This window comes from Rhamphochromis sp. 'chilingali', assembly GCF_963969265.1.
Source record: "Rhamphochromis sp. 'chilingali' genome assembly, chromosome: 2".
Taxonomy (NCBI): domain Eukaryota; kingdom Metazoa; phylum Chordata; class Actinopteri; order Cichliformes; family Cichlidae; genus Rhamphochromis; species Rhamphochromis sp. 'chilingali'.
In genome coordinates, this window is record NC_137930.1 from 5488070 (window position 1) to 5506137 (window position 18068).

The window sequence follows — 18068 nt, forward strand, 5'->3', positions numbered from 1 at the left end:
AATATTGTACAGAAGAAAATAACTAAAAACTAACAGATCTTAATTGTATTGCTTATTTTCTTTTTACTTTATGCGCATAGGTCTTCTGATTGGCTTTTTACAAAACAAAACAAAAACCCTTTGAAACACCGGTTCCAAAATATTTTACTTTGAAAAGTTATTATTGTTTGAAAACGTGATCCGGAAACGCTGCGCTTCCGGTGGCGAAGTTGACGGCATCACTGCGATAACGAGGCGCAGCTGCGGTACTTGAAGACGTCTGAGCCGCGGACTGCACAGCAGACTGGGCCGTGAGACGGTCAGCATCAATGGCTCCGGTGCTTGCGGAGTAAAGAATGGGCTCCACGGCATCGCAGCCATGGCCAGATCCACTAACAGAAGCGGCGAGGATGGGGACCCACGGGTGACCGCCCCCACGGACCGCGACGCTTCCCGGGACCTGGCGGAGCCCCGGGAACTGTCTCTGGAGGAGGTGCTGAAGTCCTACGAGCAGCCCATCAACGAGGAGCAGGCATGGGCGGCGTGCTACCAGTGCTGCAGCGGGCTCAGGGTGCCCCGCCCGCCGGCAGGGAGAGTCAGCCGGGTGAAGGACCCGTCCTCCATCCTCCTCCACAGGGACGGAACCGTATCGTTACAGCGGGAGCAAGGATATGACGGTAGGAGAGGCGGCCGCGGTTACTCCCAACTTTCCGCTATCTTGATAACTAAAAGCAAGTGGGGAAAAAGTGCATTTTAACAGGATAGACCAGTTGCCAGAAGCAGCATGGCCTTTGCAGGTTTACCTGTCGTTAGTTTTAAATATTAAAACCCACTTTTGAATTCGGCGTAGTTTAATTTCCATTTTTGTAAAAAAATTAATAAATAAATAAATAACCGCTTTTTTTCATCCGCACCGCAATGATTTCTCCCAGTAAACTACTCCGCCTCAGTGAGCAGCGCTTGTGTTTATATCCAGAAGTGTACTAAAGTGCTCCATGCTTTGTTCACAATAATAACGCGGAACTGAAGAGTGTCTAATATTGTTTCATATAGTATCATTATGTAGTATTTTATCTACCAGGAACACAAATCTAAAGCATTTTGTCCTAAGTTATTCGCATTTAATACAGAGTTTGGCTCACAACGTCTTGCTCAGTAACGGACGCCGCGGTGCTAACCTGTCCCGTCTCAAACAGCATCAATCCCTACACTGCTGACCCTCAGCTGGATTATTTGGTCATTTGCGCAACCCCGAGCTTCACTTACTTAAACTGCCTTTGTGTTTTTATATTTTACACCATCTAGATTTTGTCGCACTACTCGTGCCAGCAAGGATGACTCGTATTATGCCGGTAAATGATAAATTATTCATGGAGCACCGCTTTCCCCTAGCATCTCCTTATGCAAAGACTGTTTTGGAGACATCAAAGGGTGGCTAGAAGCCCAGAGGATTTTAGGCAGCCTTCCTCTTGTCCCCTCCGTGCTGAAATTAGCCCGTACCTGCATACCAACCTGCTGCATGTAAAGTATTTATGTCCTCACTGCAGCTCAAGAGGAGGCTGCACGGAGACACTTAAGTCAAAACTCAATTTAATCCGAAATAGGCAAATTTGTGCTCAAACTTTTTTCACCTCTCACTCCAAAAATCTTATCTTAGGCAATGGCAACACAATATCTCCAGAAATTCATATTTTGTGCTTAAAGTCATGTCTGTAACCTGTTTATTTTGCAATTAGGCAAAATACAGCAAGGATATTTCTTGCCAGCAGCCCTGAGAGAAGATACTTTTACATTTTAACATATGACTGAGAAATGTGGGCAAAAGAAAAGAATATTGGATATCAAATCTCAGGAAAAACTGTGAAATGCTGAGTTCCTTTTTTGATAAAGTCTCCAGGTGAATATACAGTAGCAGCTGTTGTAACAGCTGTTCAGAGATCAAACAGGGAGGGTCTGTGTGCATGTTTGAGGATGGCACTTTACTTTTCTTTCTGCCATTTGTTCAAATGTCATATAACATGCTTATTAGTTAATCATGGGTCAGTCATGGTTCTGATGTTTACATGAGAAATGATCATAAAGAAAAAGTAAAGTTAATGTAACCTTTTTGAAAAACACAGCATTAATTTGCATAAAATGGTTACACTGTTTCAAGGAACACCTTTTAAATATGAGCTCATTACACCATCATCCTGAACTGTGACCTCAATAATAAACATAAAGTAGGATTATCGCTTTTTTTTATCAGATGTTATGGCAGTGCTGTTGGAGTGAACTGCTTTAGATTTAGAAGCTGTCATACAGGTGTGGGGAACGGGCAATCAGCGGAATGTGTCATAAATAATAAATAGCAAGCCAAACCCCTTGAACTGGTTGAAAATTGACTTCTAATGATTGTTACTGTGGACAGATCTTGATGACGAGGCATTAGAAGATGTGACTGCAGTAAAACAATAAGGGAGAAAACTTTTTAAGACAAGATTCCTTCTGTTGGTAATGGAGCTAACAAAATGCAGCGTGGTTACAACAGTAAAGAAGGGGGAAGGTAGAGTGTCTGACTAGGACTGGGCGATATATCGAGTTTTTAAAAAATATCGATATATTTTCATACGAGATATAAGATGTGACAATATCGTTTATATCGATATAGTCTATGTTACGTTATAATTATACTTGTGGAGCCGCAAGTTTGCCTCTCTTTTGTCCACTTTTGTCTCTATGCAACTTTACTCGGCCTCGCCTCTCCTTCACTGAACACAACTCCCCCTCCTCCCCCATCGCTTCACCTGCAGGCAACGACAAGATGGACACGGCAAATCTCTGTTAACGAGTTACCGCGAATCGCCCCCGTGCGTGGGGCTGGACTGCATCAACGTGTTAGCGAGCTAACCGCGCTAACGACATGCATGGCCTAAAATCCTTTCATTTTCTCAAAAATCGACTGTTTGCCTTATGTATGAATTCTGGTTGTGCTTACTGACCGCGAACCGATTTTAGGTGGTACACGGCGCTCAGCAATCTGTCAGTGAATGTTTTAGTTAGACTTTGGTGAGCTACGGAGCTGCACCGCTTGATGGATTGTCAGAGCATTACGGCTACCGTAGTCCGGAGCGTCGCAGAGTAATACGTACAGTGCTTCAACGTAATATTACCGTATTGTGTGTGTATAAGGACCATAAGAGACACGGTTACGAAGCAGATTTCAAACTCCAGGCTGTCAGTCACGCAGTAGAACTTGGGAACAGAGCAGCTGCGAAATCTGTCTTTGTTATTATGGTCAGGGTCTGTTAGTTTACATTTTGACTGCACAATTGTGAGCTTTTTGTTATGCACAAAAACAACATTGTTTTCTTTTATTTATGGAGCATTATTATTTAATAAATGCTGATAATTTATTTTTCAGTAATTTCTTCATGTACATCTGTGCCATAGGTGTCAAACTCTGGCCCGCGGGCCAAATTTGGCCCGGAGCCTAATTATTTGGCCCGCGAAGCCATACCAAATTACTATTAGAGCTGGCCTACTGGTATTATGCAGCTAATATATATATATTGTTTAGTATTAAGCTTTGCTAGTTCCATATTCAGTTTTTCAGCAAAACGTGTTTTAGTCCATAAGAAAAGATTCATTCTTATATCTGGAGGAATAAATATATTTCAATAAATATTAACGTTAGCCCGCGACTTTGTTCCAGTTTTGAATTTTGGCCCACTGTGTATTTGAGTTTGACACCCCTGATCTGCGCTGTATATTAATAAAAGTGCCTGTGTGACATCTGGGACACAGCTTTGACTAAGAACTCTTTTTTTGTTCTTACCTTACGGCTTAAAAAAATATCGAGATATATATCGTATATCGCCATCCAGCTAAAAAATATCGAGATATGAATTTTGGGTCACATCGCCCAGCCCTATGTCTGACCCATCGTTAGTTTTAAGTTTGATGTTGCAAAGTACAGGATTTGGCAGGCAGTGGACCAAACTACTGATAGGCATATAATGCATTGTTTTACATCTCTAATCTACAATAAGCACATGACTTTTCAATATTGTTATTTAGCAATACACAGTTATATTTACAATAGTTCACTGAGGAGGAAAACTATGTTTTTAATCAGAATAAGGGAATAAGGAGTCTTTTGGCCACCTCTCACTGCTTGACTCATATGACGGTGCAGCTTTTTGGCTTCAGGATAGACCAGCTAATCGAATCTCAAGGTGGGGCTGTTTTAGAAACTAAAGACGACCTGTGGCAACACTAGTGAGTCTAGAAGATTGTTAACTGTTGTTGTGATATGACGCTATATAAATACAAATAGATAAAAATCTATGTCTGCAAAGGACAAAGCTGAAAATCAGTATTGGATATGATCCTTGAGGCCAACACTGCATCAAAAGCAGGCGTGATTCTGTCATGAAAATCACTGCATCGGCTCATGAACACTTACAGAAATCACTGACCATGAACATGGTTCACCAAGCTGTGTACAATGCAGGTTAGGTTTCTGCCATGCAAAGAAGAAGCCATATGGGAACATGAAGTGTCTTGTCTGGATCATGTTGTTTAAAATGGACATTCTGCGGTGAGACAAAATTTGAAATTCTCTTTGGAAAACATGGATACCACATTCTCCAGACTAAAGGGAGAAAGGCCATCCGGCTTGTTATCAACAATCATTTCAAAAGTGCATTAGTGCCTATAGAATTGTCAGCTTGCATATCTGGATAGCCATCATCAATCCTGAAAGATATAAACACATTTTAGAGCAACATGTGCTCCCATCTAGATGATGTCAGGTAGGGCTGCTCGATTATGGCAAAAATGATAATCACGATTATTTTCACTGAAATTGAGATCTCGATTATTTGACGATATTTATTTAACCCTTTAAGACCTACCATAGAACCAAGTCCGCCAGAGCTTATATTATTTTTTTTACATGCTGTAGTGCCATTTTTGGGAGCATTTCAAGTTGTTATACATAAATACAACTGTTATAGCCCATATTTTAATAATATGTATGCATTAAGTCCAAAGTAACTACATTAATAGCAAAAAAGTGCAATAAATCGTTTTTGGGTTTTTTTTACATATATTTCTACTTGGAGAAATTTAAGAGGTTTATCCCTCAAAACTTTAAATACAAAAAAATTGCAAAAAATAGTTTACAACAACAGGAAATTTATTTTGAGTGTCTTCATAGTTTTATTTTGGAGATAGAGCAATTTTTATATACTGCAGGAAAAACGAAAAACAATCCTGTGATACAAATTTGCAAAGAAAACAGCATGTGCATCAAAATAAACTATTTCCAGCAGTGCAATATGAGTCCTAAGCATCCCAGAAACTATTCAGAAAAGTCAAACATGACTTATAAAAACACCAGTATAGGATTTTAAGGCCTACAAGTAAAAAACTACATTTTCCGCGAAAATGACGTCACTTCCGGTTTCGGGCAGGAAATGGCGGACATGCGATAGTTCGCGTTGACGTCTTTTTCAATGTCGGAAGTGTTACGAACAGCTGATCAGATCGGCAAAGCGTGTTTCTGGAGTATTATGTTTTTGTTCCTGCAAGCGCTTTTTATGCAATTTTTGCAAAGCTTTATGTGGAAGGAAACCGTGACCGAGGATAAGCTGATGGCATAAGATGTAAGTACAACTCCTCTGGTTTCATATGCAAAAAAAATTATTGCGCTAGCTTACGCGGTTCAGGTTCTACAGGGATTTAAAAATAGTTACACAAAACGGAGCGTGCTGCTCTGACCGGCTTTAAAGGGTTAACAATAACAATGTATTGAATAACGACTTTAAAAAATAATATAAAATAGTGTGCAAATACTGATAACAGTGCAAATGTTTGCAGTATAAGGAATAAATGAAAAATGTAAAGATCTATGTTTAGTGAACTTTGCAGTGTTGCTCTGTGGTGCAGCTATGACACCGTAGCAAAGTGTACACTATGTCTACTTGATCCACGTCTGACTCCGCGAACCCATAATGTTTCCACACCACTGAAGTTTTTTTTACCTCTCTTTTCAACCAACGGCAGTCACTCTCCTCTCCAAATAACTTCTGCTTAGCTTTCCGAGCTTCCCTCGGGTCCTCTTAATTGTTGTGACGCGTGTTCGAAACGCAGAGAGGTGCGCTCGATTTGCTGCACAGTGGTAAACTTGACTTTTTAGAGTTTTTTCTTTTCTTTTCTTGAAATGGGGAATTTTTCGGTTTAAACTTATGTTTTCTATGTTCTGTTTCTTTTAATAAAAATATGAGTTTATGAGATCTGCACATCACTTTATTTTGTTTTTATTTTACACAACAGCAGTTCAAACTTTGGCATCATGAACCCTCAGATGTTTAGCTCCCATTAACTGAGAGCTGGCTATCCTTGCAGCCTGTGTTGGTTTACGCTCTGCTAGTCCATAAGTAAACGGTCCAAATCAAAGCAGTGATGCAAATCCCTAAACCAGCATGAGGTGGTGAGTTTATTATAGTCTGTCTGCATTATTAATGCAGTTCGTTGGCTACAGGGACATTTTCCTTTCTTTATGTGGCCGTATTCACCCAGAACAGCATACTACACCATCTGAAGTCCAAACTTTACTTTGTAATACTGCCCTTCAGACGTGGAAAGCTGCAGCAAAGCATCCTGACTACATTATAGTCCCATCTCCATGCTTGGCAATTACTGTCATGTTGTTGTTGCTGCTGCTTTTGTTTTACTCCAGATGTAATGAGGCCTCTGACATCTAATCTGTTCCACTATTAACTCTTCTGTCAAAATTTAGATGACAAAATTTACTTGATATTCTTTTTTTTTTCTTTCTGCAATATACAAGAAAATGTCAAAAACAAACTGCTTTGATTTCTGAGAGGTTTAGTTTGTTTTATGTATTTCAATAGTCACCTGATTCCTTGACTGTGAAAAGTGTTTGGTTTTAATTTGATGGGTAATTTATGTGGGCGTAATTTAAGTAATCTACCTCTTTGCTTTTAGCACTGTCAAATTGTTTCCATTTTATTTCTTTCGGGTAAATGTCAGCCTGTTATTTGCTCGTTGAGTAAGTTGTGTGTAAATGTCATTTTATACTTTGATATCAGATATTTGATATATTTGATATATACTTTGATATTCAGCTCTATATATCATTTACATTTATCTTTTGAAATACATTTTGAGAAGCAGTGACTGGGATGCCTCCTAGGTGAGGTGATTTGGGCATGCCCAGCTAAGAGCAGACTACAAGGGAGACAGAGGGTTCACTTGAGAGATTATGTCTCTGGCTGGCTTTTATGGCCTCGGTGTTCCCCAGAGGAACTACAGGCGGTGACTGGGGAGAGGAGAGGTGTGGACATCTCTGCTAAGACTGCAGCCCTTGCGAATTATACTTGGATAACCATGGATGGAACAGTGAAGAACACTGATCACTGAATGGTTTTCAGAGGCATTATTGTGCCTATGTGATGATTTCCTTGAAGAATTATGTATATTTTTTGTGCAGTGCTATCCGAGGGCCCAACCTTGTCTGCATTCCCTATAGTTGAATGGGACATAATTAAATAAATTATACAATCCTCAAATTGTTTGCAGTTGTACATTGAGACACATTACAACTAAAATGTGGCACTATTTACTCACACAGTCTTCCCGATCCCAAACCCTTCCTATTCCTTACCTGTCAAAGATGCAGTCTATCTGGAAACAACAAAGTTTGCTTGTTTGTCAGTTTCTTTTTCTAACATTAAACTACTTTTCCAGTGTTCTTTCCTTTCCTACCTTTTCTGAAACCTATCACTGGATTCAATTTATTATGAGTAGTGTATTTAGGAAGAAAAGAAACCAATAAAATACCTCTTTCAGCAGCTCATATGTGATCATCACCCCAACTTCTTGTAGTTTGTAGTTGAAATACTCTGCATTCCTTTCAACTAACCCCACACCCCACTCTGGGACCTAAAATTACACCTGGACTTAAGAACCACTGCCTTCAAATATTTGGCCCCAGTAAATGGAAATTGTGATTTTGTCATCTTCTCTGTGTTGCCTTGAAAACTTGAGGTTTGTTCTTGACCTTAAACTCAATCACTTAAAAACAGGAATGTCAGTTTAGTAGCTGTTCGGGAGATTTTTATCTTCATTAGTCAAACTCTCTTTCCAGAACGAGCTGATTCACCTTGAGACAGGGAAAACTGGTGAAATCCAATAGAAAGCTATTTGGATTTGATGAATCCGATGCCTGCCAGACACAAGAAAAAATAGTTGAGCTAAAGAACATTGTCTCTGAACTGATCTGCTTTGATAGTCTGACTGTTTTACCTGCTTCTGTGTGCTGGAAATATAAATGCACAGTAACGTTAGCATTCACGGCACATGGCCTCAGCTGTCTCAAATAACAATTTCCTGGAAATCTAAACCCCATCAGGTAGTGCGGCAATCTGCAGAGGAGGAGGTTAATGTGAATCCTGATATGAACTCAGACTGATGTTGTGCTACACAGCATTTTAATGTAAACACACACCTGATGTAAAAAAAAAACCTGAGACAGTGAGACTGCAACGGAGGAAAACATCCTCGCTGATATGCTGCAAATTCACTCTGTTTATCAAATTCAGTTCTGACATCTGATACGAACAGTGAGAGGAAAATTAAAACCTGCTTCCCTCTCCTGACCTCGACCTTTAGTTGAAACGTCATTGATGGCTCCTGTTGGTGAGATGAGCTGTTGCACCTACTATCCCTGCAGAAGCACAAATCTAAAGTGAAACACCCAGAAGATGAACTGACTCATGGTACTGCAGCAAGCTGATGTCAGACTGAAATGTTCTTTTCCAAATGCATGAGGAGTGTTCATGAACCAGCTGCCATCTGGAACGCAGTTATTGCTGACATGTTGGGGAGAGCTCTGCAGTTTGGGTGGAAAATTCTTGTTTGGCTTATTATAATTGTGCTGGCAGATATCTTAGTTACAGCTTGAAGTTCTTTTGAATTGAGTAGCAAGAGTGTGAGATTGTAAGAATATAAGTATGTTTTTGGTAACTTCTGCATCTGATTCTGGTCAAAAGCTTCTGCACTCTTGTCATGGACTCGTAGTCCATATCCATTGCCCAATCGACAGGAATCAAATGGGCATAATTTCCTCTGGAGGCAACACAGCCCCAGAGCATGATGCTACCACCACTGTGCTTAACGGTTTAACGGTGTAGTTTTTTCTAAACACACAGTGTATTTTTAACATTTAAGGTAGTTTTAATGTCAATTTTAATTTTAATTGTAGTTTAACACACACACATGTATATTTATACAGAGATGGGCAGTAACGCGTTAAAAGTAACGCATTACTGTAATCCGATTACTTACTATTGCAAAAAAACTAATTAGATCACGGTTTCCCATAAGCAGGCTCCGTTACCGCTTCACTAAACTGTGATTTTGTTTGTTTGTGAGTGTCTCAAATAAGGCTGCCACGAATGATTATTTTGATAGTTGACTAGTCACCAATTATTTTTACGATTAGTCGACTAGTCAGATCATGCATCCATTGGACGTGAAACGTATCGCTTATTGCACCAGCATGCATCTGCCCTTATAGAGATAGAAAATGTGACGTCATTTCCGGGGTAAAACCGCAAAGGATTGTTGGTACAAGTGGCAGTGGTACTAGCGCGCATGGATTATTACAAGACAACAGTCACACAGAGATAAACAGAAACACAAAGAATGGCAATAAGTTGTTTTTTTATTTACTGCCATAGCCGGTAGCATGAGAGACGCGGGAAGCCGACGGGTAAAGAGATCGGTTTTTATCAGATTCCGTCGTGGAAGACAAATTGTTCAGGTCATGTTTCCGAAGTCACAAAGAGGTGATGGATGGCCTGGATTGCAACTATTCGAAGACCAAATATAATGTTCCAGAACACTCCAACTCACATGTTAGTCTGCTCCAAGCATTTCCACGAAGGTAAGTCTTTTGTTGTAATTAATACGTAATTTATCATAACATAATTGTTGCTGTAGGTTACAAATAAGTCTTATATTGATTTGAACTGAATTCGTTGCGCTATGCTGCTTTGTTCACTGTGGCTTTGCGGGCTAATGTTTGTTGTGTTTTGTAGGCAAACCAGCCTACAAAATGCTGGAATGCAATCCAGACCGGGCACCCTCTATCAACCTGGGTCATACCGAGTTTAAAGCACTACCACAGCGAGATTTGATCGGTTAAGAAGCAATCAAGTGATGAATAACTGTTTTCCAGTATGTTGTTTTGAAATGGTTTTCTTTGTTTCTTTTGCAGTGCTGATTTGTTTTTCACCAAAGCAGCTAATAAAGCATAATGGAATACAATTTTGCCTCTTTCTTTTAAGATTCTATAATAAAATGAAACAATAATGCCAGTTATATATAAAGACAATAAATTTAATGAATTATTAATGTTGTGTAATACTACAACCTGAAAAGACAAATAGATTGCGTTGGCCTGTACAGGAGACAAAGAAAAAATTTTAACAACAGCTGTGAAATGAAATAGTCTAAATCAGAAAATAGATACACCAAAGTAAACTGGACCTGGGCTCTTTGCAGGGAAGTTACTAAACATTTCGTGAGCCCAACACTCACACTTAGGACCATATCATTATAAATATGAGCGTGATGAAAGTTGGGCAGCACGCTAACGTCTTTAGTCCACTCTGTATGCTCGTATGGGTCTGACCCTTTCACTCCTTAGATTTTTTTCCTCGTACCTTTTTTTTTGCCTTTTTACGGACTTGCTGTGTTCTCCTTCGTTTTGTACAGAACTGTTTTGGGGGCAAATAAAATGCAAGTAGGGATTAAAACCGCAGAATTAATGATTACCGGTGCTGGAAATGCTAGCACTCGATGCAGTGTTTTGATTTTGCTGCCACTCGTACCTACAATGCAATGCACGAAAGTCACATGGTCTGTCGATCTCCATATAACTATCATTAGCTTACAACTCGAAGTGCTTAAGGTATGTGCCAACTAAAAATAAAGAGCAGATTATAGTTTATTGAACTTTTAATGAAATTTGCCGATTGTCTCGGTGGAATTTAATAAACGCAGCCGTCTGCTCTTTGCTATCTAAAATATAACAGGACACTGGAGTAAATTCTCGACCATCTCATACTTCTGTTTAATCAGTTTTCTGTTTGACGTTTATTCAGCTGTGTGAAAACAATAACTTTAATCTCAGCCAAATCGATTTACTCAGGAACAAATAAAATTCTGAAAAAAAGCCAAACTATAACATTTTTAAGTTATCTAAGTGACTTATATATCATGTTTAACCTGAGTAGTGAAAGACCGCAGGGGTTTTGAAAACAATGTGCCGGGTATTTGCTGTTCTCACGGGCTCTAGTGAGCCTTGACCACCTGGTCAGCTGTTGAGCTGGTGGGTAACAGACGTCTCCGTAAACGTTGAAGCACTTTTGCAAATATGTAATGTCTTGATAAATCGAGCAGATATTTGAAGTTTACACAGCTACATTTTGCCTGAAAATACCTGAAAAGTTTATTTTGTGACCCAGAAAGAGTAATGTTAAAACTAAGTAGCAGTCGCCATTGTTGGAAACTGGAATTGGCTGGGTCGCACTCTGAATTCTAGGATAGGTTGGGCCATGAAGAACACACCCGACCCATCCTTCAAATCTGGGCAAATGAAGGATGCATTTGGAGGAGTCTTTGAATTTGGACAGCCTTTGTCGCGTCGCTCCTCCAAAGGATGCGAACCCTGAATTTGGACACAGCTATTATATCGGAGACTGCTTCTTCTACTTCTTCTTCTTCTTCTTTGGCGTTTAACGGCAGCTGGCATCCTTGTAGATGCATTGCTGCCATCTTCTGTTTCAGTCTGTTATTACACTCTTAAATCCTGCTACATATTCCTGGGTCTGGATCTTACGAAGCTTCAAACGACGCGTTGACTATTAAATTAGTCGTCTACGATTTTGATAGTCGACGTAATCGTGAGTAGTCGACTAATCGTGGCAGCCCTAATCTCATAACTATATATATGTGTATATATATATGTATATACAGTGGCTTGCAAAAGTATTCGGCCCCCTTGAACATTTCCACATTTTGTCACATTACTACGGTGGCCCCTAGAGACAAAACACTTGCAAACTCCAAAACACGTGCAAACTCCAAAACACGTGCAAACTCCAAAACACTTGCAAAATCCAAAACACATGCAAACCCCAAAACACATGCAAATTCCAAAACACGTACAAACTCCAAAACACGTACAAACTCCAAAACACTTGCAAAATCCAAAACACATGCAAACCCCAAAACACATGCAAATTCCAAAACACAACGGAAGTGCTCCAGGACGCTAGGGGCAGTGTTGAGCTTTTGTTACCTAGTAACTACACAAGCCAGGAAGTACCAATGACCGGATTTGGGGTCTGCAGCCTTAAAGGCTGCATTTTAAGGCCGATTACGTCACAATGACACGACGAAGGCTGTCCCAATTCAAAGGCTGCTCGAAATGCGGCCCTCAAATGCGTCCTTAATTTCCCTGAATTTTAAGGATTGGTCGGTGTAGCCTTCATGGCCCAACATATCCCAGACTTCATAGCGCAGCGGTGGTGTGGATAATTTTGCCGAAAAAAAACGGCGGAAGCGGAGCGGACGAAGAGTAAACTTTCAGAAGTAAGTCGTGAATATTATGTCACTTATTTATGCGCAAATGTTTTTATAATGAAGAACATTAAAACATTAGTGTTGGCCACATGTCAGGAAAGTTATGTGACATTAGCGACGTTTGTACTAACTTGGTTTTAAAGCCTTTACTTCAAAATATACGCCGTTCAATAGTTGACTTTAATCTTACAGAGATTGTGATGATTTTATGGATAATTAAAGTCAGTCATATATCCACAAACACAACAAGCTGAAAGTCAGTGAATGCTGCTCGGTTTGCAGTCCTGAATATCACGGCACAAGCAGGATTCACTGCACTGTTAATGGTAGCTATGTTATATTGCTGCCTCTGTTCAGTGGTGTCGAGCCAAACGGACTTTAACGTGTGTTTGAACGAGCTGACAGTTCACTCGTTAAGCTGAAAGAAAGATGCTTTAATCACAGGAGTCACACATGTGTCCACTGTACCATCTGGGAACTCTTTTTGTTTCGTAATAACACAAACTAAATCCTCCTTCTTTTGTGCTGTTTTGTAGCAGTGTGTACACCTGAGACTGTCACCTGTCTGTCTGTCCTGCACTCTCTCTCTGTTGATTGTGTAAAAAAGGAAGAACATGTATTTATAAGTTACACTTGTGTTTGAATCCTGCAGCTTATCACACATTTGATTTCTATGTGTGACACCTGCAAGTGTCCAGAGTGAGGACAGACTGAGGGACCCACTGCTGCACATCATCTGTGAGGCTTTGCACCCCTGATGATCCACCAGGACAAACTCAGCAGTGTGTGAGGAAGAGGAGGAGGAAGAACCAGCAGCAGCTGACAGATGGAGAGAATAGACAGACTGTTCCCTGTTTGTGAAGGACTGATAAAAAAGTTTAACATAACTTATTGTCTGTCCTGAAACAGTCTAATTAGGTAATGTTCAAATAATTTTATCATTCCAGTGTTTTCAGTGTGGGAGAAAGTACTCAGGGCCTTTAAGTTACACACTATGAAAGGCAGCAACAAGTTTAATGTTCAGAAAAATAAAGTATGTATCAGCAGCAGAATAGAGCTAAAAATAAATGTTTGTTTCACTTCTATGAAGCTTTGAGTATTTTGGATTAGTAGCACTGCTGTGTTTGTTGCATCATATTGCTGTAATTGTTTATTTGCTTTATATATTCTGAGGTAAGTTGATCTGTAGTGTTACATCATATTCTATAAGGATGTTATGTGTTTGTATACCTTCTGTCCAGTTTGACCCATTTAGTAGAAGTCCGCCTGTTTAAGGCTCTGATATCTATTCTGTATGACTTAAAGCAGTTATGACATGGTCTGATTTTCTCACCCAATAAAGGAATATTTAATGTATCAGTCTACTCTTCATTTTATCAGAAACAGTTATCACAGCTTGTACATTTTCTTTTTACACATGTATGTAAGCATTGAGCCAAATTTAGTAATGCCAACATACTGAAGGAACAACATTTGTCTCTTATATATGATACACCTATATATGCACTGTCAATATACATTTTGAACCAGCTGCAGACGTCAGAGTAACACCTGACTGACCCCCACATAAAGTGCTTAACAGTAGTCCACAGGGGAAGAAATAAAAGCATGGATCACGGTTTCAAAGTGCTGCCTAGAAAGAAAAGATTTTACTCTTGCCAGTCGCCTTAAATGATAAAAACTGGACTGGTCCAACTTAAAACCAAGGGCAGTAACAACAGGTTTAAAATAAACTTCCAGGGGTTCCAAATCAAAAGAAGAAGACTCACAGGGGCCACTGGGTCCAAACACCAACAAATCTGTTTTCTTTTCATTCAAATTTAAAAAGTTTGGAGCCAACCAAGCTTTAATGTCATCTAGGCATGTCAAGAGAGGTTTTATTCAGATGCCATCCTTCTGCTTCAGTGGCAAATAAATTTGGCAGTCATTCGTATATACTTGTCTTTGAGTGAAGATTTAAGGTGATAAGACATGTAAATAACTGCAACTTGAATCTGTACTGAAGCTCAGTATTTGACACAGAGTTCATGTTCACTGCTGTAATAGCTAATAATGACTAATATAATAACTATAATATTGGCCATATTATATTTACATTACCAAAGTGATATGACTTTAGTCTCATGAACAACATTAGCTAATTGTTATCCATCCATCCATCCATCTTCATCCGCTTTGTCCGGGGCCGGGTCGCGGGGGCAGCAGCCTAAGCAAAGAGGCCCAGACCTCCCTCTCCCCAGCCACCTCCTCCAGCTTATCCGGGGGAATACCAAGGCGTTCCCAGGCCAGCCGAGAGATATAATCTCTCCAGCGTGTCCTGGGTCTGCCCCGGGGCCATGTGGGACATGCCTGGAACACCTCACCCAGGAGGCGCCCAGGGGGCATCCTTGTCAGATGCCCGAACCACCTCAGCTGGCTCCTTTCGATGTGGAGCAGCAGCTGCTCTACTCTGAGCCCCTCCCGGATGGCCGAACTTCTCACCCTATCTCTAAGGGAGAGGCCAGCCACCCTTCGGAGGAAGCTCATTTCTGCCGCTTGTATCCGCGATCTCGTTCTTTCGGTCACTACCCACAGCTCGTGGCCATAGGTGAGGGTAGGGACGTAGATCGACCGGTAAATTGAGAGCTTCGCTTTTACACTCAGCTCCCTCTTCACCACGACGGACCGGTGCAGCGTCCGCATTACTGCAGCTGCAGCCCCAATCCGTCTGTCGATCTCCGGCTCCCTTCTCCCATCACTCGCGAACAAGACCCCGAGATACTTGAACTCCTCCACTTGGGGCAGGAACTCATCCCCGACCCGGAGTGGGCACTCCACCCTTTTCCGGCTGAGAACCATGGCCTCAGATTTGGAGGTGCTGATCCTCATTCCCGCTGCTTCACACTCGGCTGCGAACCGTTCCAGTGCGAGCTGGAGGCCCTCACCCGATGAAGCCAACAGAACCACATCATCTGCAAAAATCAGAGATGAGATTCTGAGGCCACCAAAGCGAAAGCCCTCCGCCACTTGGCTGCGCCTAGAAATCCTGTCCATAAAAATTATGAACAGAACCGGAGACAAAGGGCAGCCCTGGCGGAGCCCATCACCCACCAGGAACGAGTCCGACTTATTGCCGGCAATGCGAACCAAGCTCTTGCAACGGTTGTATAGGGATCGAATGGCCCGTAGCAATGGGCCAGACACCCCATATTCCCGCAACACCTCCCACAGGACACCCCGAGGGACACGGTCGAATGCCTTCTCCAAGTCCACAAAACACATGTAGACTGGTTGGGCAAACTCCCATGCACCCTCAAGTATCCTGGAGAGGATAAAGAGCTGGTCCAGTGTTCCGCGACCAGGACGAAAACCGCATTGTTCCTCCTGTATCCGAGGTTCGACTAACGGACGAACTCTCCTTTCCAGCACCCTGGCATAGACTTTCCCAGGGAGGCTGAGGAGTGTGATCCCCCTGTAGTTGGAACACACCCTCCGGTCCCCTTTCTTAAAGATGGGGACCACCACCCCGGTCTGCCAGTCCACAGGTACTGCCCCTGATCTCCACGCAACATTGCAGAGGCGTGTCAACCAGGACAGCCCTACAACGTCCAGAGCCTTCAGGAACTCGGGGCGGACCTCATCAACACCAGGGGCTCTGCCACCAAGGAGTTGTTTAACTGCCTCAGTGACCTCGCCCCCGGAAATTGGCGGGTCATTCCCCTCATCCCCAGACTCTGCTTCCTCCTCGGAAGACGTGTCAGTGGGATTAAGGAGGTCCTCGAAGTATTCCTTCCACCGCCTGACAATTTTCTCAGTCGACGTCAGCAGCGCTCCGCCAGCACTATACACAGTGCAGGTAGAGCACCGCTTTCCCCTCCTGAGACATCTGACGGTTTGCCAGAATCTCTTCGAGGCAGTCCGAAAGTCTTTTTCCATGGCCTCTCCGAACTCCTCCCACACCCGAGTTTTTGCTTCAGCCACTGCCCGAGCCGCATTCCGCTTGGCCTGTCGATACCTGTCGGCTGCCTCCGGAGTCCCACAGGCTAACCAAGCCCGATAGGACTCCTTCTTCAGCCTGGTGGCTCCCTTCACCTCTGGAGTCCACCATTTGGTTCAGGGATTACCACCACGGCAGGCACCAACCACCTTGCGGCCGCAGCTCAATGCAGCAGCTTCGGCAATGGAGACGCTGAACATGGTCCATTCGGACTCAATGTCCCCAGTCTCCCTCGGAATGCTGTTGAAGCTCTGCCAGAGGTGTGCGTTGAAGATCTCGCGGACTGGGGCCTCTGCTAGACGTTCCCAGCACACCCTCACTACGCGTTTAGGTGCACCAGGTCTGTCCAGCGTCCTCCCCCGCCACCTGATCCAACTCACCACCAGGTGGTGATCAGTTGACAGTTCAGCCCCTCTCTTTACCCGAGTGTCCAGAACATATGGTCGCAGGTCTGCTGATACAATTACAAAATCGATCATCGACCTACGGCCTAGAGCGTCCTGGTGCCACGTGCACTTATGGACACTCTTATGTTCGAACAGGGTGTTTGTTATGGCCAAACTGTGGTTAGCACAGAAGTCCAATAACAGAGCACCGCCCGGGTTCAGATCAGGGAGGCCGTTCCTCCCAATCACGCCCCTCCAGGTCTCGCTGTCGTTACCCACGTGAGCATTGAAGTCTCCCAGCAGGACAACAGAGTCTCCAGGTGGAGCACCCTCCAGCACCCCCCCCCAGTCAGGACCCGTTCCCCGACCCTAAGGCGCAGGGAACAAACCCTCTCGTCCACCGGGAAAAACCCCAACGTACCGGCAGCAAGCCGAGGGGATATTAGGATACCCACCCCAGCCCGCCGCCTCTCACCAGGGGCAACTCCAGACTGAGACAGAGTCCAGCCCCTCTCCAGGAGACTGGTTCCAGAGCCCAAGCCATGCGTAGAGGTGAACCCGACTATATCTAGCCGGTACCTCTCAACCTCACGCACTAACTCAGGCTCCTTCCCCACCAGAGAGGTGACATTCCATGTCCCTATTGCCAGTCTTGGCAGCCGGGGGTCAGTCCGCCAGGGCCTCCGCTCCTGGCCGCCACCCGGCACACAATGCACCCGACCCCTATGGCGCCTCCTGCGGGTGGTGGGCCTGCGGGAGGATGGGCCCATGTCTCCTCTTCGGGCTGTGCCCGGCCGGGCCCCATGGACTAAGGCCCGTCCACCAGACGCTCGCCCTCGGGCACCCTCCCCGGGCCTGGCTCCAGGGCGGGGCCCCGGTAACCCTATCCCGGGCAGGGTAAACTGTTCCCTCGGTGTCCTTTTCATAAGGGTCTTATGAATCGCTCTTTGTCTGGTCCCTCACCCAGGGCCAATTTGCCATGGGAGACCCTACCAGGGGGCAAAAGCCCCCAGACAACATAGCCCCTGGGATCCCTGTGACACACAAACCCCTCCACCACGATA

General features: G+C 43.1%; 1 protein-coding gene across 1 annotated transcript in view; it reads left to right on the forward strand.

The window, feature by feature from the left end:
* The first annotated feature begins 208 nt into the window (after positions 1 to 208).
* The window catches only part of spire2 (spire-type actin nucleation factor 2), a 54361-nt gene continuing 36501 nt past the window's right edge, over positions 209 to 18068 (forward strand). Inside the window, exon 1 of the mRNA XM_080875149.1 lies at positions 209 to 656. Within this exon, the coding sequence (XP_080731275.1) occupies positions 359 to 656 (298 nt within the window). The 5' untranslated portion in view covers positions 209 to 358. The remainder of the gene's footprint in view (positions 657 to 18068) is intronic.